The sequence below is a fragment of the Gavialis gangeticus genome, unplaced genomic scaffold, assembly GCF_001723915.1.
Source record: "Gavialis gangeticus isolate Ggan-Ray unplaced genomic scaffold, GavGan_comp1, whole genome shotgun sequence".
In the NCBI taxonomy this organism is placed as follows: Eukaryota; Metazoa; Chordata; order Crocodylia; family Gavialidae; genus Gavialis; species Gavialis gangeticus.
Genome location: NW_017729022.1, coordinates 166625087 through 166647388, shown reverse-complemented (window position 1 = coordinate 166647388; position 22302 = coordinate 166625087). Strand labels below are relative to the sequence as shown.

The following is a 22302-nucleotide window of genomic DNA, read 5'->3' as shown; positions in this document are numbered from 1 at the left end:
TGTGCTCAGGGCCAGTGGCTGAATAAGCCCCTTCCTGCCAGGAAGGTGCTGGCCCCAAGCACAGAGTGGTGGCAGCCGGGCCGGACAGACCTGGCAGACCCCTGCCTGGTGCCAGTGGCCTGTCTGTGGCAAGAAGGGGCTTATGCAGCTGCTAGCCACTGGCACTGCAGCAGGGCCTGTCTGGCCGCAGCCGCTGCTCGGCCTCTGCTTGAGGCCAGCAGCTGAATAAGAAGCCCCCTCTTGCTGGGAGGGGACTTGCCCCCAGCATAGACTGAGCGGTGGGGCCGCTCACTCTCTCTCAGGGGCCATGGTGGCCTGCTGCTGCAGCAGTGACCGGGGAGTACCCAGCAGACCTGGCTGGGGTTCCTGCTGGTGGGATAGAGGGGGGGAATTAAACCCCTCTCTGGCCGGATTCCTGCCTCCACCTGTCCCTGCTCTGGCTGGGGAGCAGAGGGGCAAGGCCAGCCCAGAGAGCATGCCAGGATGCTGGGGGTCTCTGGTTTAACTTAAACCAGCAGCAGGTCTGGGGACAGACATTGTATAAACCGGTTTATCTCAAACTGGTTTGAGCCATTTTGAAACTGGTTTATGTGCACTGAATGTCTGTTGTATTACAGGTTTAAACCAGTTTCTGACCACTTAAACAGGTTTATGTGTGACATCTGTGCCTAACCTTACTTGTTTACATATGTGAACTAATTTACTGGTCCCAGCCACTTTCTAATGGTTCACATCTATCCCAGTTGGCTATCCTTGTGACCTTCTCAACCCATAAGCCAAGGATAGAATGGGAACAGAATCTTCTTGACCAAGAAGAACTCTAAAGGTCATTCTTCTTTGTCAAGTTTGAGGCACTATCTTAGGTCACTATAAGGGAAGTTTGCATTGTCCTTACCTGTGCTGTACGTCCTCTGTAGGTAGAAGAGTTTGGACTTGATTCTGCAAATGTTTATACAAATTTAACTTGCGAGTGTGTTTAAGGAAGTGTTTTTAATTCCTTTTAAAAGTCTGTTCCGCCCAAACTAAGATGTGATCTACCACCATGCTGATTTCATTTAATAAGTGTAGAAGTGAATCTACTAGTCCATGAACTACCCACTAATTGCAGGTGCAATTAGCCTTAATTACTGTGTTGAAATATCTATTAATTTTCATGATTAGATCAATTCCTGTTCAAGTCAGTGAGAGTCCAGTTACTTCAAGTTGAGGAAAGGGGATATGAAGTTGAATTGGGCCCCATATCTTTTGGTAAAATGATTCATGTTCAGATTGTTTTCTAAAGATGGCTATTTCTCAAACAGCAGGAGACCATTATCCTGTAACCCCATTAAAATATAATCTCTTTGCTAGCTACATTTTATATTTACATAAACATGAACAATATCCAATTTTACTCGGTTGTTTGACACAAAATCATAACACATGCGATACTTAATTTTCAGTAATCTAAAACCAGCTGAATGAATTACATGCATCTAATACATATGAGATTTTCTGAATTTTTTATTTCTAAAAAAATTAGGTTTAGTAGTATTTGCTTCTAGACCATCAAAATCTCTTTATGGACACGATGATGAGTAAATCATTCTAAATAATTTTTCATTAAAAGTCATTTTTAAAGGTTTTTTCACAACCAGTTTCAGCATTACAGACGTGAGTTTTCCATCTTGAAAAATATGAAATTATACTTTTTTTGAGGAAAGCTATAGTCTCAGACAATCTGTTTTAGTTTTGTTAAAACAAAACTTTTTTTCCTCCTAGCGTTCTTTGGTGACTTGTTTTGTGTACCAAGATATTAGTTTGGATATGCCTTTGTCTGATTCATATACTTTTGATCAATTCCAACTCATGCCCAATTATATTACACTAAATTAACATAATTCAACAGATGTTGATATTTAAATGTTTTCTGGCATTCACATCTTGGACAGCTGTCTTAGAGCTTGGGGAAAAGGCAAACATTTAGAGTTAAATGCTGAACATATGCTTAAATTACTAATTAGAAACAAGAAAAAACAATGCATTATCCTTTCTGAGGACAGTAAACCTCTACTACAGAATCTTTTTAAAGACTTTTGGTTCACAATTAAACTCCGTGGGTCTCTGGAGACCGTGTGTTACGTATACTGTGGTATTGGATTTTATGTGCAATTTGGTTTGCTAAAAGTGATACCATTAGAGACTGGATTCATTCAGGTGAATTGCAGACAGCATTTGTGCTTCAATAAGCCTCAGAAGTTCTGGAAAAAGGTGATAAGATAAGTAGCAGAGTACTCTACACAGTGATAAGATAATCCACTGGCAAAGGAAATTATTATTTTCTCATCCATAGTTAGATTATGCTAGTACTCCTTTAAAACAAATGTGTCACTCCTATTTTAAAATTGTACTTTGAACAGATTGGCTTGATTTGAAAGGAGTTTGACAGAGTTGCATTGTTCTATCACATCTGTTTAACATTTAATAAAAAGAAAATAATGTGCATAGCTCTTTGTGGTTAATGTAATGGTCTTCACATTGGAGGAGGCAGATGCTGCAATCTGTGTTATGTTGATGATGTCATTTTTGTAAATGAGTGTGAGGAAAAGATTCAGAGCTTGTAAAGTGACTAGATAAATAGAATGTGAAATTTTAGTTTCACCTAAACAGTGTTTTAAAACATAGTTGATGATTGGAAGGCACATACTCATCTTCATCGGAGTTAGGGACAAATGTGTTATATTTTGTGTGTAGTGTTTTGAATGTGTAACAATAAATGCAGCATTATTTTGCCATTTTTAATTCACATACAGTGAAAGCAGATTGATATAAAAGAATTAAATATATTCTGCAGATAAGCCTAATTACAGAACCATTCATGTTTTGCCAGTCAAGAGGCTTCACATCTTTCTATTAACATGAAAAGAGGTTTTACTCGTTTAACAATTGCTTGTGCATTTCTGAAACTTAGCATGAAAGCCTGAAACCTATGCCTAACTGCTCAATTGCAAAATTGTTAAAAATTAGAATTAATGTAGAATAAGTGCAAAGCAAACTAAGTACCTATTTTTATTAATTTAACAAATTTATCAATTTTGTGCATTTTATTTTTCTAATCCCAGGTGATATTGCCTATTTGGTCCCAGTATTTTTATTTGAAAATATTGGATTTCAAATTGATTATTTTTCTACTGTAGTTATGTGAAACTTTCTTTTCAGATAATTTTGCACCTACCGTGAATAAGTTAAATGTATTCCCATTGCCATTTTATAGCATGTGTTCTTATTACCAACATATCGTCCATGGCAAATTTAATGTGAATTTGAATACACTGACTATAGTTATGACATTTATTCTATACATTTTAGAAGAAAGCTGGAGTTAATGTTTAATATGTTTATCGGCTTCCTAGTTCTTTGCTTACTCAGCACCCTAGAATGTAAATCTTCCAATTAACTACACATTCATTTGAATTACTTTATATTTCCACTGAATATATTTCCACTGTGTGTATGAACCACAATATCTACAGCAGGTTCTGGTGTAAATGATTAGGTGCTATTTAAGCATGTGTTAATTGTTACTGTAATCCAGGTGTAATCAGTATCTTTGTCCATATAATCCTTGCTTTAAATCATTGGGGTCTGGTTTTATCTAAGTATCTGCCATTCTCCACTCAATGGGTTTGGGTAGATGTGGATTTAGAAGGAAAGCACTTGCCCTCACTGACAGCCTAAGCAAAAAGAGCTCAATGCTGTCTTCTTCCAAGAAAAAAAAATGTTAGAGAAATATGGCATCAAATTGTTCACCAAGAAAGCACCTGTCATACTGAAATCAGTAGAAACGTTGGCTGGCATTCTGGCACTTCATGTTGACACTGACTGCCCAAATCACTACCAGGCACAACTTCTATATAGCTTTCTGTAACAAACAATAAAATAGATTCCAGACATTGATTTGACCTAAAGCCAGACAAATCCAATCACACTGAGTGACATCTACCTCAAATATTCCAAACAAAACATTACTGACTTTTTTTTAAAGGAAACCTCATGCTATAGTACTAACACCGGGGGTCTATCTAAATCCTCAGCGTTTAGCCATTTTGATCACTAGTATTTGTTTTCATCTATTTGACAGAAGCACTGACCTTAGAGCAAAGATGCATGTTTTCACCATCCACAAGTATTCTTCTGTGGATTCTTCACATTATCAAACTCGTCTTTGTTGGCTGACTTCTGGCTGGGCAGGAAGCTTATTAGTTTTCAGTAAGACATACTAATTACTATAGGGCTGCCAATTGTTAGTCATTAAAATTGAGACCAGACATGGTACCTAGGATCAAGGAAATCTCCAACTTCCTTCCAAAGAAGGATCCTCAATCTGACTGGAAAAGAAATGGGACAGGAGGAATTATAGAAGCTGGTGCAATTGTCCTGGCCCACAGGACAAAAAGAAAGCTTAGAGAATTAATTGTGTGGCCTCCCTAAAAGTGTTAGTATATATTTTCTATGCAAAATATGTCTTTTGCACCTTGTTTCAAAGGTACTATAGGACTTCCATAGTTTATCAAGCTGATTTATGCACTTGAGGCAAAATTTGAACCCTTTTTGTTATACAAAAGTAAGAAAACATACTCACCCAAACTTGCAGCTATAATCAAGGACAGGTCTGCTTGAGGATGGTGGGAATTAGGTGGCAGGTTTGTATAAGTCCAAAATTTTGGAGACCTACTCAGACTGAATCATGGAATCTTTTGTAATTCACTTAAGTGAACAAAAATACTAAGGTGCTAGGGGCTTAGATATACCTACATGACACTGGGCGCGTCTACTTGTGGCCATATGGTGCCTTTGTTACTGTGCCATCATTTAGTACTTCCTTTGCAAGTACTAAAAGACAGCGCAGTAACAGCCCATACTGCACTATGCTGGCCGTGTACAGTTTTTTCGGCCACGACATCGCCATAGAAATATGCTATAACAAGGGAGCCTGTTGCTACAGTGATGTAGCAGTGGCATCATGGTTTTTGCCAATAGATGCTACAGCGCCATAGCATCTTGTGTAGATGTGCCCACTGTGTAGAACGTTAATTTCTCATATTATGGTCCTGGTTGTTCATGAGTCAGTAAACACCAGTTTATGGATAGCAAGATAGTCATGTTAAAATAGTTTTAAAAAAATACATTTTTGGTTTAAGCACCTGCTAGCAGCCTCACGGTTCTATCAAGAATGGAAGGAAGTATTTTCCAATGGAAGGGCATGTGTTCCTGTAGATACTCTGTACTAAAAGGCAGTACATGCTATGTAACCATATGAGAAGTGAAGTTTACAATGCATTGTTTTATATTAACCATACTGGAACAGCGGAAGTATGTAGCCAGATTAGTCTGGTTGTAGAAAGTGGGTTATATTGCCTACCTTCATATTGAGCTCTTTCATTGGCTCTCCAATGTGTTTTGAATCAATGAATCCAGTTTGAGAAATATTTTAAATATATTTTGTATTGTATCATTTCTCCCTCTGCCCACCACTACTCCACGTACCCTTTTCCTTTTCAAGTAGAACTTTGTCTTAGTGTATATTCTGCAGTGCTTCATAACTCAGATAAGAGGTTATTCACTGATCTCCTCCACATTTTATTAATGTGTCCCAGCCTTCCTTCCAAGTCAGAGAGTCACTCTTTCAAGACCTTCTGGCTTATTATTGACTTGATAAGTAGAACATCACAATGTCTTATGGAAGATTGTGTTTTTAAGTTACACAAGGAATGTGCCAAAAGCTTTGGTATTTTTGTCTGTCAGCTTTGGAATGAACATGAGGCACCTATACACATGCAGCGAAGCTGCTCCAATGCGCTCTACTTAGTTGCAATTCTACAATTGGAGCGTAACTACTGCAGACTCCATTGTCACTTGCATCAGCGTCCCTGTGCTGAAAAATGGTAGTGGGGGTACTTTATCTAAAGCTCATTCGATGAACTTTAGTTAAAGCTTCCCTGCCACCATTTTTCAGTGCAGGGATGCTAATGCACATGATGCTCTGGGCACTGTAATTAGAGAGGCTCTCAGAGTCACTCTAATTAAAGTGTCCGGCCCCCTAACATGTGTATAAATGCCCCTAGAAAGTAAGTCTTTTTAAACTGAAGCAATGAAAATTTAGCTTGTGTATCACCATTATGAATGGCTAAAATAATTAAAATTGTGTAATTAAGAAGCTGTCAAATCCTTCCAAGCTTCCAGAGGGTTCATTCTGTCTCCATTCATTCATACATGACTATTTTGAGCCTGAGAAGTAACAAAGGAATGGAGTGGCATTTCCTTTTAATAGAAATGCCTGTATGTCCTTTTCTAAAATCCAAATCAGTCAACTCCAGTCTTACTACCATCTCCTTCTAAAGAGCTTCACTTAGTATTGTCAGCCTGTGTATTAGCACAGCATCCAATGATGATAAAATTGAAGAGTTCTACAGCCATCTGCAGGAACTCATTGGATACTGTGACAGAGCAGAGTATTGCTTTTTTTACAGAGGATTTCATTGTTCAAGTTGGATGAAAGATGTGTTAATTACAGTATAGTGGACAAAGATGGATTCAAGTCTTTAAAGCATGTTCTAACAATCAGTTTTGTTTTGAAACTTTTTTTTCAGCGTTGTGGTATGTATAGTGTACAACATAGTTGATTATTTTCAATTCAGCAACAAAAAATCCCTTATTTTTTAATAAAAAATGCAAACTAAAAGCTCAAGCTATGTCTAAATTACATCAAACTGTCACCACCATCACTTATAAACAATCTGGGCAATGTTGGAGGTCTTAAATGTAATCTGGCATACAGTTTGAAACCTAAAAAGAAGTACAAATATACTATGAGAAAACTTGTGCTGTACATGTATGAGCATTACAAACTGGTAGTGTAATGACAGTAGCCAAAGAACAGCATTATAGCTTGTAAGGAAGGAGAAGAATATTGAAAGGAAAACAATGGGAGTAAAGTGACCAACAGAAATGCTAGTAATAATGAATAGACTTACTAATATATTTATTTTATAAATGATTTATGAGAAGGGTACCCAGACTCCCCTAAATGAGATTGAGGCCCCATTGTCTTGGATTTTATACTAGTATAGATGAAGTGTGCCTAATTCTTAAAACAGCTCTGTGAAGTGACTCTGGAATAATTCACACTTCCCTAGTGGTATAAATGAAGACTACCTGATTGCTTTTGGAGGGTTTTGGTTTTTTTGTTTGTCCGTTTTTGTATTTGAAAAAAAATGCATATTGAGATTAGTAATTTCCCCAGGGCCCCAAAGCATATACTTAGCTGAACTCCATGTAAATAATATAGACTCATAGCTTATAAGGCCAGAAGGGACTTTGGAAGATCATTGGGTCCAGCCCCCTGCACCAGGCAGGAAAAACAGCTGGGGTCAGGTGAGCCCAGCAAGGTGGCCATCCAGTCGCCTCTTGAAGATCTCCAGGGTAGGCTGAAGAATTCTAAGTCCCTCAGTTTTTCCTCGTATGGCTTGCCTTACAAATATCTGCTCATATGGGTGGCCCTTCTTTGGACTCTCTCAAGCTTTTCCATGTCCTTGTTAAAGCATGGTGTCCAGAACTGGATGCAGTACTCCAACTATGGTCTCACCAATGCTGAGTAGAGCGGAAGAGTACTTCCTTGGTTTTGCTGGAAATGCATCAATTGATGCATGTCAGAGTATTATTTGCCCTACTGGCTACAGCATTGCACTGCCAGCTCATATTCATACTGTGGTCTGTTATTAACCCCAGGTCTCTTTCGTTCATGGTGCTGGTCAGTTTGGTGCCACCAAGCCTATAGATGTGTAGGGGGTTGTTCGTCCCCAGGTGGAGCCCTTTACATTTCTCAGTGTTGAACTTCATCTGGTTCCGATCCACCCAACTTGCTAGCCTGTCTAGATCTGCCTGTATCTGTAGCCTGTCTTCAAGCGTGACCACGCTTCCCCATAACTTGGGTGTCATCTGCAAACTTGGCCATTGAGCACTTCAACTCCACATCCAAATCACTGATAAAGATGTTGAAAAGTCCTGGACAAAGCACCAACTCCTGTGGGACGCCACTGGCCACTTCTTGCCAGTGTGACAGTGTTACTTAAAATTACCAATAGCTCAAATCAAGAGTGAGACCTTAAAAAGGGGGTAAGGTAAAATACCATGTTTATTGGTTACATGAAGCAAATACATAAGCTTGGACAAACCAGCCATACAAAGACATACACAAGCATACATACAAACAGACATACAAACAAAACCACTCCAGCAAGATATTATAGTTACCAGTGGAAGTTAATCAGTATTACCACTGGATGGCTGGGTCCAGGCTTATTGAGAGTGATAGGAACAGGGGAAGACATGCATGCCTGTGCTCTATGAGGTTGCAGAGAGTGAACTTCCCATCTTGGCTTGCCTGCATCTCACTTTTATAGGGATTTCAAGTCTTTGTTCAGCATTGGGGTTTTTCCATGCTCAGTCTTTAATTAAAGGTTGTTTTTTCTTGTTATCTCAACTTCATCATTCCAGTAAAGTTTCTTATCTCTGCTGAAGCATTGTATAGTCGGTCTTGAAGCAGTGTATCCTTGATCTTGAAGCACTGTGTAGTTCAAATGGCAGGATATGCAGAATTTCTTCTTCTTTGCACCTGATCACAGACAGGTTCTTCAGCCATCCATTAATTAGTTTACTGTCTGATAACTTATATATTGGCTCCTTGTTGCTTACACACTCAATTAAATCTTCTGTTTTCTTGCAAATAGCTACCATTCTTTCACCATTCACCCTTTCACAGACACTCACGTACACAAGGCATATGAAGTTATGTGCTCATGTTAAGCAGGGAAATGAGCACAAAATGGAGTTTTAGTTGTTCATACAATCATAGAGGTACTATTATAATTTAAACATAATAACTAATATTCAGAAATTCATACTACAACAGATCTGTTCATTAGGACTCTGAGTCCTGCCCCACCACCGGTTTCCCACCCGCCTGACTGTCTCGGAGTTAAGCCCACAATTCTCCAGTTTTCTTGCGAGGACATCATGGGATATCAGATCAAAGACTTTTTGGACGTTAAGGTATACAGTGTCAACCTCCTCTCTCTTATCCCCGTGGTGAGTTACCTGATCATAAAAGGAGATGAGGTTGACAAGACAAGACCTGCCTGCAATGAAGCCATGCTGGCTGTTGTTCAGAATTACTTTCTGCAAGCTTATCACAGATAGACTCCTTGATGAATTTTCCCAGTATTTTCCCTGGGATAGAAGTTAGGCAAATTGGCCTATAGTTACCTGGGTCCTCCCTCCTCCCCTTCTTGTAGTAGATGGGCACAACATTGGCTGCCTTCCAGTCCTCAGGGACCTCTCCAGAGCACCACAAGTTGTGGAAGAGTTTCGCCAAGGGTTCCGCAATTACTTTGGCCAGCTCCTTCAGCACTTTTGAATGAAGTTCATCTGATCCTGCTGATTTTTATATATATATATATACATATATATATATGTCTATTTTTTTAATTGATCACACACCAATTCTATGGCAATAGTAGGAAGGCAGTCATTCCTACCCTGCTCGTTCTGTACCCTAACTGGCGTGATTTTCCCCTTGGTCCAGTGAAATGCCGAGGCAAAGGAGTCATTCAGGAGTTCAGTTTTCTCCTGAGTGCTGGTAGCCATCTGTCCTGAGTTGTTGAGCAATGGCCCCACACTCCCATTTTATTCCTCCTGTTCCCTGTGTACCTAAACAAGGACTTCTTGTTGTCCTTGATTCACGTTGCTAATTTAAGTTTAGTTGCCACTTTTGCCTTTCTAATCTGTTCACTTCAAGTGCAGGCCAGTTATTCATTAATTGGGATCAGTTTGCTAAGGTTTACATACTTTGCTAAGGCTTATTACCCTTTTTTCCCACCTCTAAAATTCATGGGACCTAGGCTTTACAAGCTTTGAAATGGGCAGCTTTGTTAGTTTCACCAAATATACCATTACATACTGTATCCTTACAGAAAATGGGCCTAGAGTTCCTACATATTTAAGTGGTTCATGTCCACAACCAGTACACAGAGAAGCAGTTCGTTACAATGTAAGTAATGGTTAACACACTGGAAGTGGCTTTGTGTTAAGCAAATTAGGCATTTATCCAATAAGCATGTAAGTGGAGGTCACTATATTTAGAAGTTCCCAACATTCTGGATCCAGTCACTGTCCTATTCCACTTTTCTGTGACTGAAGTGAAAGTTACATTTGGGGTGAATTTCTCCTAATTTCAGCTGAATGACAAGTGCAAAGGTAAAAATACCTGGGAGTATTATATTATAACCATAATTGGGAAAAGAAAAGTAAACAAGATCTGCTTTCAGTGTTCCACAGATCATGAATGTAGGGCCTCTTTCAGAGGAAACTGGTTATGAATTGAAATGCCAACATAAACCTGAAGGACACTTGAGAGAATTCCAGAGATCATAAAGATCAGACTAGTTCAAAATCTGCCTTTGACCTGCTCCAATGACTTCAAGATGTAAAAATTCCTAATTGTAAATGAAAAATAGATGATCATTGAAAATATTGTCTCACTGGGAATACTGAACAAAATGAAGAGTTTTTTCATGGTATCAGTATGGATGACATGGTTCTTGGGGGTAGGAGGGTCGAATTTAAACAGGTATAATGTCGTCATACCTCATGAAATGCCAGTTATGAAGTGAGAAAATAACAGTGAGGAAGAAGGTAAAGGACATGGTGCATGGATAACGTTGAGTAGTGCGAAGAGAACGTTTACAGCAAATAGGCATGAGCATTCATTGGGGGGTGTCTCCACTGGGATAAATACAGCAGTTATTGTAGTATAACATTATTAAAGCACATGATTTGGGGAATGTTTTTCTTGTGCTAAGTGTTCTCTCTCTTCTCCACAAGCTTTATTAGATCCCCTTTGTATGTAAGGAATGGAAGAATACATTTTGACAATAGATTCTTCCATTCCATTTTTTGTGTAATATTTTGAGGCTTGACAACAACAACATCAAATCTTGGCCTCCTAGTGTAAGTTCACACCAGTCTGGCTTTAACAGCCCTCTTACTTCCCTCTGCCACAACTTTGCCGCTGCTATGACACTTGCAGGCCTGCTCCACTGTGGTGCAGCTGATGCCCTGTCTATGCTTATATTTTTCTTATTGACAGTGAGTGTTCTTGCCAAACGCCAGGGACCATAGTCACATCTGTTTGTCTCCCAAGCTTGTCTGAGGCTGCTTGGGAACACTTTTTATCCAGAGGGCAGCTTTAACTAGGCCTAATGCTCTGAAAAGCCTCTATTTGTAAATGCATACAATGAGGCGACAAGTTCCTCTTGTCTTTCCTTAAAAATTATTCCATTTGACACTGCTTGCTCCAGTCCCTGTCACCAGCATATCAAAAGCCAAGTTTTCAGGCAAGGTGGTCTTAACAAGTTTTATTTTTTTCCCCAGCAAAATGCCTAGCTTTCCACACAAGCACTATTTATAAATGATAGCTTGCAGCAAGCTATAGATAAGTAGATAGAAATCAGGCAAATAGCTTTCTTCCTCTTTGTAATTCTTGCATTTATGATTTAATGTTAAGAAACATAATATTGAGTCTAGACAGATTCTTAGGGTCAGAGTACTCCCTACTTCTCAGTGACCATATAATAGGAATTTAGAAATGTATTGTACATGAGCTGTTATTTGTGTTTAGAGCAAAAATGTAGCATCTTTCCTCCACTAAACTGTAGGCTTTAGAATAGAAATAGTTTTGTCCCTTCCTCTTTAAAATGTAATGTTTTGTCTTTTAGTGATTTTAAACTGGCAATAAAATGTTAGTTGTAAATCCTTTTGGAAATAAATGCTGCTTTATAATTATTTTTAAACCCAGATACAATATCTGTTGTTATGAGACTGGATTTCTTAGTTTAATGAACACACCAAGAATTTGGGTTGGCTCTATAGAATTTTCTTCAAAACAACAACAAAGAAGTATCTACTCTCACCTTGGCTAGTGATCATGTTGTAGTGCTTTGCAAAGACAAATGATTCATTTATGCTGAAAGAACAAGGTTGCCTTTCAGACATTCATTGATTTTCAATTAAAAAGTAACTGCTATGTTCTATATGAAGGGTGATGACAATAATACAGTAGTCCTAACTTAGTGTTAGTGGTTGCAGCTCTGTTCTCTGTGTGCCTGAAGGAAAAGTTGGGAGGCCTGATTAATAGAATTTTGCTGATCAGTAATCTCTATCTCAATACAGTGTAACCAATAATCAGTTCTGGGTTGAATTACTCAAACAGTTCTCCTATAATTCAGGTCTGCAGGTTCAATTAGCTGACTTGATTCATTTTTATCATCATCCAATTTGTATTTCTCCCCCTCCATGTTTGCCACCTTCTCTCCTTTTGTATAATTCCAGAAGGAAAAAAAATCCACATATTGCATTCTACTAAGTATGAGACATGTCCAGGAGACGTAATGAAATTTGGATTTGGGGGGAAAGGTGATGTTTATTTCATATTCATAGACAATTCTGTGTAATGAAATAAAACATACTTTGGTGAATTCTGAACATTTTCAGTCTTCCCTGCTGCTGCAGATTTATTTTGAATGAAAAAGGATACATCAGTTTATAAATTAAACCATATATTTTTAAATTTTGATATTTGCTTCCCATTAGTTTGTATTCAAATGTTTAAGAGCACAGAGTGTGATTGGGTTGTACTTTAAACAGAGAGTAAAATAAGTGGCCTATTTAAGTGAACCATTTTTTGACAGTAGTAGTTCTCTCAAGATTCCTAAGTAGCCTGGTTTTCTAACATACAGTGTTCTCAATTTTAGGAACAATTTTAGTTTAAAAAATAAAGCCATATTACTGTGCAATTTAAAAAATAGGTAAGTATTGTGCCCAGAGTTATTTTAAGTAAGTACACACAATTTGTAAGTTAAAACCTGTATACTTAATAAAAACTTTTAAAAAATATTCCCTTTTGAATTTTTGTTGCTCTTATTAGCCTTTTTCCATAATTATAAAATATTGCATTTCTCCTCATTTTCGTATGTGTTATCAATCACAAAAAAGATTTTTAATAAGCTCAGCCTATGAGTGAAAAAATTCCGGTAAATGCAGTTTATGGAAGGCAAGTCAACGTTAAAATAAAAAGTTAAGCTAAAGCAGTGCCAAAGAACTAGCACAGTAAGTTAGAATAAGGTACACATTTGTGCAGTAATTAAATCTCTTGGAGTATTTTCTTTTAAAATCACTTCCTTGTTAATTTAAGAAGTCTTACACTTTTTTTGATTAAAAAAAAAAAAAAAAAAAAGAAAAGATTATTAAATGATTAAACATTAACCACTTTCAGCCAAGCAGTGGGTGTTTACTTTTTTCCAGTGTTATTCAGAAAATCTATATATTTGTTTATAGCACATAATTAATTTGTTATGCATTAAATAATGCTGTAGCAAAAAGAAACCATTTAAGTGCGAGTAAGCAAAATTCATGAAGGCTAAGGCTTTGAGTGGAAACATATTACTTTGCATTGGCACCAACCTATTAAAAATAGTTATCTCCCTTGTAATTTATCAAAATTCACTACATTTTGGCTAAAATTATAGTTACTTAGTTTTTCCATGCATTCTCTAATGTTTGATACATCTCCATAAATACCTTCCCTTTTTCCCCACTTTAGTTCTCGTTCGCAGAAATAACGCAGGCAGTAATTTTCCGACTAAAGGAATAACACGTTACTTACAGGAAAAACCACAACTATTATTCCAGTTTAACAGTGCAAATCATGTTAAATTCCCCAATTCAGGATATCCCTATCGACTTTTTTCTGGGGTAATCTGACAGCCAAGTAGCTAGTTCAGTCCATTAAGAAGAACTGGCTATTTGCCACATACTGTAACTGCTTGATTTCACCAGTCCAAAAATATAAGCTCATAATTGTTTAATGGGCACAGCAACATATCCAACAATACTATGTCATTTTCATGCTCAGCCAGTGATTAAAAAAGGAAATACAAACATGTAGGGCAAGTTTATTTCATGTACATCTTAAAGAGGATCCCTTTCATGTTACCTATTGCATTCTTCATCTTTCTTTAAAATGAATTGATAATACTTTTCCTGTAACAAATGTTGTTCTGGCAGTAAGGCATTAGTAACCAATTGATATCCTACCAATGATATTGTGATCTCTTTTGATAATTAATCTTAGTTATTTTCCAGTCAGAAGCAAGCATGTTTTATGTTGAGGTAGAAAGATTGCCAGTTTTGAAAATTGAAAAGCATTCCTTTTATATTATTCATTCCAGTAACAATTTATGATGCTGTGTTTAGATGCTGAGCGCTTGTCAGCAAACATGATTATGTTTCAATATAAACAAGATTGGTGACTTCACTATGCAGCTCCATCTTCGTTGAGAATGTTTTGATTTAGGTTCAGATTGTATAACCTGTGTATTTATGTCATTTTCCACTCTTTGTTAATAGTTTTCTCTGATAATTACTTGCAGACAAACAAGCTTACACTTAGGATCATTGTGTATGGGAGATGTCAAACGGAGAAGGAAAGCTGCACCCCTGCCAGGACCCACAGGTAATTCATTTTACTGTGAAGTTAAATCTTCAAGGTACATCGGTCAGTAACCCTGCAAAGTGCATGATAAATTCATCAACTCTTCCAATAGCCTCAGGTATGTGCTTTAATATTTAGAAATACCAAGCATTTGAAGGACAGTTGAGTCAGTTGATTCCCTAATCTCTCATACTAAACCTTTTCAAATGCGATACTTCTTTAAAGAAAAGTGATCTCTTTGCCTTTGATAAAAATGTTAGACAACAGAGTTTCCTATTCATGTGCAGTCAAGAATACAAGGTTGGGAAGCTTGTGTCTTTTTTACGATGAAGATTGTATGAAAAATGAAATAAATTTAGAAAGCGACAAAAGTTGGGCAAACAATTGAAAGTTTGGAGTCAAGAATATGACAGATAGCTTCAAAATAAGTGCAGCACATTAAATGGCTAACACCTGCAAGTGCATTTTCTGGAAGGTTTTTTACAGATGCGAGGTCACAACCATAGCATGCATTTTGCTGATGTCACAGCTGGGAAATTACTTTTTCAATACCTAACTGTGATTTATAGGACTCTCCGTTTGTTTATATTAATTATATATGTGTACTCTATTTTATATGTGTATGTGTATCTTTGTGTTTACATCTACAGTTTGTCTTCATGTATTTTTCACAAATATGTATGATATGAATAATGTAACTATTGCTATATTATCATATACTTGTGGTACCTTATACATAGGATTCTAAAATTTAGTTCAATCCTAAATAAATATTTTTAGAGTAACCTAATGTTTGCATTCCAGTTGAATGGCCCCCTATATTTCAATGTTTCAAGTATCAGTGATAGAAACAGACCAAGAACAATCTCAGAAATGCTATAAAAGCACCTTAGTGGCAGCAGTATGGAAAAAGAAAATGCCTGGGTCAGGTCCTAAGACTCTGAACATATGTGAAGTGAGAAGGAAAATACTTAATGGCTGAGGAGAGGATAATATAATTATTTCTACAAGGTGATTTTGACTTAACTTGCAAGTACCACAAAAAGTCATTTTTGTACAGAGTAGGTATAAAGTATCAGGAAATTCATTTTATTATGCATTTTACCTTGGACTTCCAGTGTCCACTGTTTTATTTTTACAAGCTGAATCCCCTTCATTATTTGCAAAGGCAACCTTTTGATAATGAGGTCACTCAATATTTTTTATAAGCATTCATTCTTTTTCTGAATACATGGCTACATCTTCACAATATCCAAGATTTTTTCCCCCCTAAACGCTTTGTCTTATATTTAGAGGAAGAAATACAACATCTTTAAAACACAACAACAGAAGCTTTGTATTTGCTTCTGTTTAGTACTGTAAGTTTATCCCTTTAATTTAAGCAGCACTAGTTCATTTTGTACTGAACAGAAAGGTGGAAAATTTTATGTTGGATTATAATCACATGAAAGGATTTTCTGTATGAATATTTGTGGGTTTTTTAAACAAATATAAACCTTAAAAATATTAAGTCATACCATGTTGGGGATACAGGTATGTTCATGTACAAATATTACAGAAATATATTGTGATAATCTCAATACATTCCATCATTTTTTCTTCCCATGGCTGAATTAATGTTAAAATCCATTATTAAAAACATTTGCTACCACAATTTTAAAGGAAAAAACTTGCATACCAGCAAGAAAGCTAGATTAGAACAAATGACTAATATGCTTATTGGGATTTCTTTTTCCCAAATATATTAAATAGTTAAAACATAGGAACCAAAGGACCGGATTTAAGCCCCCAAAAATTATTTGCAGACTTTTTTCCAATTAAATGCATGTGGACAATAATCACAGTAGTGTTTCTCTGCAAACCAAGAGAAACAGTCTGTCAGTGTTTTCTCTACCTCCTATTTGAACATGGCTGTGAAAGGTAAAGGCTGACTGTAGATCAGTGATCAACTATATAAGCTTTATTTTGAGGTTTGATACACGTGCTACAAATTAGTAAAGCATGACCTTGTGTCAGCCAGGTAGGTGAGGAAAACAGTTCAGTTTCATAACCCCAATCTATGTTTACAGGAGAAAATTGCTTGGGTACATGCATTTCTATAATAATATGCATGGTATGTTGAAAATCTTTTTTTTTTTTAATATTTGAGATAGATGCTACCGGGGAGAATTACTGGTGATACTAATTAGGTATTGAAATATGTTGTGTGTATTTTTATGAATAGGCAGGTTAGCACCTGCTCCAGTACACACTTTCCGATATCTTACAAAGCTGTAGACCACTGTAGCTAGCGGTGTTATTGGTTAAACATTTATTAATTGTGACAAGAACACCCAATTTATTTCAGTACTCTAGCTTATTTACTGCTCTTTCACCTTTGTATTTTGTATTGAAAAAGTAAAATGAATATTGATAGAGTTAGGTATTGATTTCTAAATTTATAGCCTGTTCTCAGCCTTGAGTCAAAGTCACATACCAATAGGTTTGTGTGTATTAGTAACAAAGGATGTAGATTTACTCTTGTAGCTGTGAGAAACTGTTGAAGCAAGAAAGTTTAGCTGCACAGAGCATTTTATAGTTTGAAAAATGTCATCTGTAAAGGTGAAGTAAAGCCACGCTGAAAAGCAGTGAACAAAATAAGAGAAATGCTATTAGATATGGATTGCAGGGGAGACTTACCAGCTGACAGCAGAGGCAATTATGTCCTATTCTTCTGTTTTTACTACAATACTTTTTCTGGGGTTTGTGCATTTAATAAAGCCTCTTTTGACATGTCATCTACTTAAATAATCCATTTACTAAATTAAACAAAGATTCATTGTAAGTATGCATAGCATATTTTTTAAATATGACTTCTGTTTCTTAAGAATCAGAAATGCATGATGTTATACATAGTAGTCGACTAGACGTTTTCCAGCCTAACTTCCTCTAAAGAAATTGATACCTGATACTTAAGCAACACTGCGTTCAGACGTGGGACAATGTTGCTCTGAATTACTTCACGTCTTCTAACCACCTGAATAGCAGTGCTAATCAGTATGACACTCTGACATCTTTCATTGCAGTTACACAATGCACTCAACCTTTTTTTTTAACTTTTCCCTGTATTTTTAATTATTTTGATTTGTCTAACAGAAGACATAACCAGACCAAAACCAAATTCAGTATTTTTTTTTAAAGTAATTGGTAGCCATCAAAAGATATCTATACATAACATGTAGAAGGGAATCAGCAGAGCATTATATCCCTAAAATGTATGCATTTGAAATGTTCATAACAACTTCAGTGAACATTTGGGGTTTGTCCATTTTAAGTCTCTAATTAGTTTTGTCAACCTAATGTAAACTGAATAGGAGTTTCATTCAGTTCTGTTCCTTAAATTCTAATCTTTACTTCCCTACAGCTTACCTTCTCTCAGCTCCCCAAGTTATCCTCTGATCCCCATCCCATTTACCATAACCTTTAGATTCTCATTTTTTTTTATATTCCTTTAAATCCTCTAAATGTTATTAGGGAAATGCACGCTATGCTTACCGTACACATTCTGTTTGATATTGGTAGGTTTCTATTAACTTAAGTTACAATTTACAGACTAGAAATTTCATGCAAATTAAAAAGAAAAGATGAAGACAAATGACTAACTCTACAAACTTTCATCTTAGAAAGATGAAACAGCTTTATTAAGTGTAAAATGTATATACATATAGAGCACACCTATATAAAGCATCAAACAAAATGCATCTAAAACCATGTCGATTATTTTCCATAAAAGCAAATTTCAAATTTTACTGGACTTAGCATTTGCCATAGTTCAGACCAATACAATCTGAAAGTACTAAGATATGTCTCATATTAAAAATGTGCTTTAATGAAAAATTTGACAGATTCTTAATTATAGCAGAAGCTCTGAGCGCTGCTATAATGCTGTCATGACTCACTTTAACAAGGTAATCAAAAGGCCAAATGTTTTCATTCCTTTTTTAAAATTGCCAATGGAGCAGCTAAGCAAACTATTTTGCTGATGCTTAATGTGTCAGTGATTAAAAATAAGACCTGAATATCTGCAGTGCCTAAATGATTATTTGGAAAAGATTGTGATTATACTGTCATAACAGAGGTTGTCCAGGCTAAGCTTGTGATGAAGGTCAACTTTCTTAGGCATTTATAGATAAAAAGCAGACTTGCCTTACCTGGGTAAACTAGAGGTAAATTTCCCAAACACTTGGACATGACTTGTTGTTCAAACTCCACATAATTCCCTGTGTAGAAAATTTATAATTTATGCCCTCCATCTTGGATCTGACATCTAAGTGATATTGCTTGTCAGTATGGGCAAAGGTTTGATTAATTTTTGTTTGACCCAGGCTGCTTAAGTTTCTTGTATTCACAGCTCTGGAGACTGAAGTTCTTTGTCCGTACACAGAACAAGTACAACACTTTCACCAACAGTGGAAGGTTCTCCATGGTGTTTTGCATTATGCTTTATCTATGACTTAGGGGTCAGCCACTTGTAGTGGTAATAGAGCAGCCCTTGTCTCACTGATGAGAAATCAAGCAATAAAAATTGACTTTTGTGGGGACTACATTAACATTTTTTGGTGTATTCCCTTTTCTCTGTCTCTGCTTACTACCATATTTATACATTCCACACTACCTCAGAGTGAAGCCTGTGGCAGATGGCAGTGACATTACAGATGGTAAAAAAACTCAAAAGACTTTTAGCACCAGATGTAACTATCCTGAATGGTGGGCAGAAATTATCTATTCTGAGCCTAAGCCCCTACTTTAAGGCTCTCTCACATTAAGACACAAAATCTACTACCACACTTGTAAAACAAACTGTAAAGAAGAGGAAAGAAGAGATAATTACCAACAGCCATGAGGAGCTGGCAAAGGAGAGACGAGTGCCCTGGGAGCCATGGTTCTGGAGCAGCTACTCCGTGAGGCTAGAGCAGCTGCAGGAGGATGGAAAAGGAGCATGAAAGGCGCGCGGTGAGCCAAGGAGTGGGGATCAGTGTTCCAAGCCATGAGAGGCAGGGCGGGACATCCCCAGCAGCATTGAGTGAGTGGACACCTGGTGATTAAACTCAGAAGACACTGGCCAGAGAAACGCCATGGAGTGAAGTGGCGTTTGCAATGAGGGCGTGATGCCGTGAAAGGGCCAGCCAGAAGAAGAGTGCCTGAGCCCTGATTGTTAGAGTGCTGACATTTTTGTCTTATTACTTTGGCCTTCTTTTTATTTGTGGCTGTGGTGCCTGCTGTGCCCTTGTCTCCATGGGCCTGCAGAGTGTTGCATCAGGTGGGCAGAACCCCAACCTGAACTATTTAAAGGGGAAAATCCCCCAGACAGATCAGTATCCCCTGGACAGGGGATATCAGCCCAGATGGGCATCTGTTCTTTTTGTTTGCTTAGAATACTTTATTTTGTTGTTGTTATTAGAAGTCTTAACCATCAAAGAAAGAGAATATACAAAAAGCTCTCCCCTGACCACCCACTGGACTTACTTGAGACTGAAGAAGTCCAGTAGTCCATGCCAATTTAGTTCCGTCAAGACAGTTATCTAGAAACACACAAGCCTGTAAAGAAAAAAAAAGAGATGCCAGTTAAGATCAAGATAAACAAATGGCAGTGTATCATCTGGGTGGCACTAGGCCAGGATGTAGTGGAGGTCGGAGCCCCAGAAGAAACCTACTTTGAGTGATTGTCGTCCAGTGTTGGTGAGAATTACCACCTTCCAATTGTCATCATCCTAAAACATCAAAATGTGGCAGGAAAAAGTTGGGACCACTGCTACAGGAAACCAAGCAAGTGATCGTGTGACCGAAGGTCCGAGTCATAAAGGTACCCAATGGCCATACCTGTGACTTTATCCAGGCCCAGCCATGACACACACATTTGTAAAATTTATACATTGTTAGAACACAAATACAGACATACTGATCTTTCCTATCCCACAGGCTTCTAGTCTTTACTGAAAACATATTCACAAAGTTCCTGTGTCTTAAAAAAGCTTTCAGGGGAAAGGAAATGATGAGACAGAAGCAATATTTCCCTTCTCAAGAGTTTGCAGGCTTTGCGCACACATTGTCCCTATGCCATTTTGTTCAAGTATGGCACTAACTATTCATTTGTGGAGGTTCTCAAGTGGATACTTTTGCCCAGAGAGCCTAAGGCAGCCTTCATTGGTTTCCTCGTAAAAAATTATTGTTTCAGAGTAAGGATTGGGGGTCACTACCAGAACACACATTCTTTTGCCATACATGTTAGAGTATATCAAGGCTGGTTAGTGTGAAGAGACTGACAATTCCATGCTTCCTCTTCCCAAAAAGAGTAAGAAGAGTAAGGAAACAATTCCAAAAAAAACAAGAAAAGATCCTCTCTCTTGCTCTTGCTCCCTCTCTTTCGCTTGCTCGCTGTCTTGCTGTCTCTCACTCTCTTGCTCTCTTTCCTGATCTTACCTCCTTAAATGAGCTATCCCTTTCTGGCTTTTTCTAGAAACCACATTGATCCAAAAGATTGTCTGTGGAGTTATTTGCTTTGCTTTCACGAGACTCATCTGTGCTTTGGGCTACCAACAAGGACCATGAGCCAGTCCAGTAGAAAATACTGTCCTGTAGCCAGTGACAGGGTCAAGTCTATCTTTAATTTTTTAATTAGTCAGTTGAGGTTTTAAAATGTATAGGGGATAAAAGTCCACCAGGACTCTCTCAAGAGTCCCCATTTTGCTAAAGCTTATGCATGGTTCTCATCCTTGTTCTCCGGGATAGTTGTTCCTTCTCTTGAAGGAATACGAAAGCACCATTTCAAATAAATAAATGGCTGCTATACAATATGCAAAAACTGTTTCCTTTAAATATTGTTACCATTATAATTTATTTTTTAAAGAAAGATAGAAATTCAGCAATTTGTCAGATTTCCGCATAAGGTTTTTAATTACATTAGGACAATAAAAATAAGCATTTAAAATATCTAAAAAACATTTCCATGATCTGAAATTGAAAAGGGTCATTGATCAGGTAAGTAACACAGAAAGGTTCAGAGATCTCGATTTTCTTTCTGTAGATAAAGGAACTGTTTAATGTGAAAGCTTTGAATAAATATTTTGATGTCTGGAAGAAGGCATTCACTCTTGCTTTCTAGTGTTAAGGTCCAAGATGTTGATTTCTGCAAACCTGAAAAAAAAGCTCACAGCTGTGTATCAGTGTGGCATGCTTAGGCATTCTGACATCTTCATTACTGGCACATAGATCTTTGGTCAGCATCAAGTTTGCATATTTAATTCACAGATTGACATAAAATTTCCCCACCAATTTGAATTATAGGATCAAGGTTCATAGAAATGAAAACCAGTAACTAGGGTACAATGTTAGTCATCTTCAGATAGTAAAAATTGATTACAAGCACCTCAGCAGATATTTATTTTTGCTATAGACCCTCCCCCAAAGTAGAGCCCCTCACTTCCCTCCTCCTTCACTATATCTTGGCCAGAAGTCTTGGAAGTATATTGGTTCTTTCATTTTAGATTTTATTTTTCCTCCTTGTAGTTAGAGCAGGGGCGGGCAATTATTTTAGCTGGAGGGCCACTTAACACATTTCGGTAAGTTGTCAAGGGCCACAAGGGTAGCCCTGCCCCCTGGGCACCATCTTGGGACCAGAAGTCCCACCCTTAGCCCCTGATCTTTGCCACTAGAAGTCCCTCCACTTCTCCTGGAAG

At 37.4% G+C, this 22302-nt stretch overlaps 1 protein-coding gene across 1 annotated transcript in view; it reads left to right on the top strand.

Moving 5' to 3' along the window:
* GPATCH2 (G-patch domain containing 2) overlaps positions 1 to 22302 on the top strand; it is a 284090-nt gene that overhangs the window by 233581 nt on the left and 28207 nt on the right. Inside the window, exon 9 of the mRNA XM_019516462.1 lies at positions 14526 to 14608. Coding sequence (XP_019372007.1) covers positions 14526 to 14608 — 83 coding nt within the window. The remainder of the gene's footprint in view (positions 1 to 14525; positions 14609 to 22302) is intronic.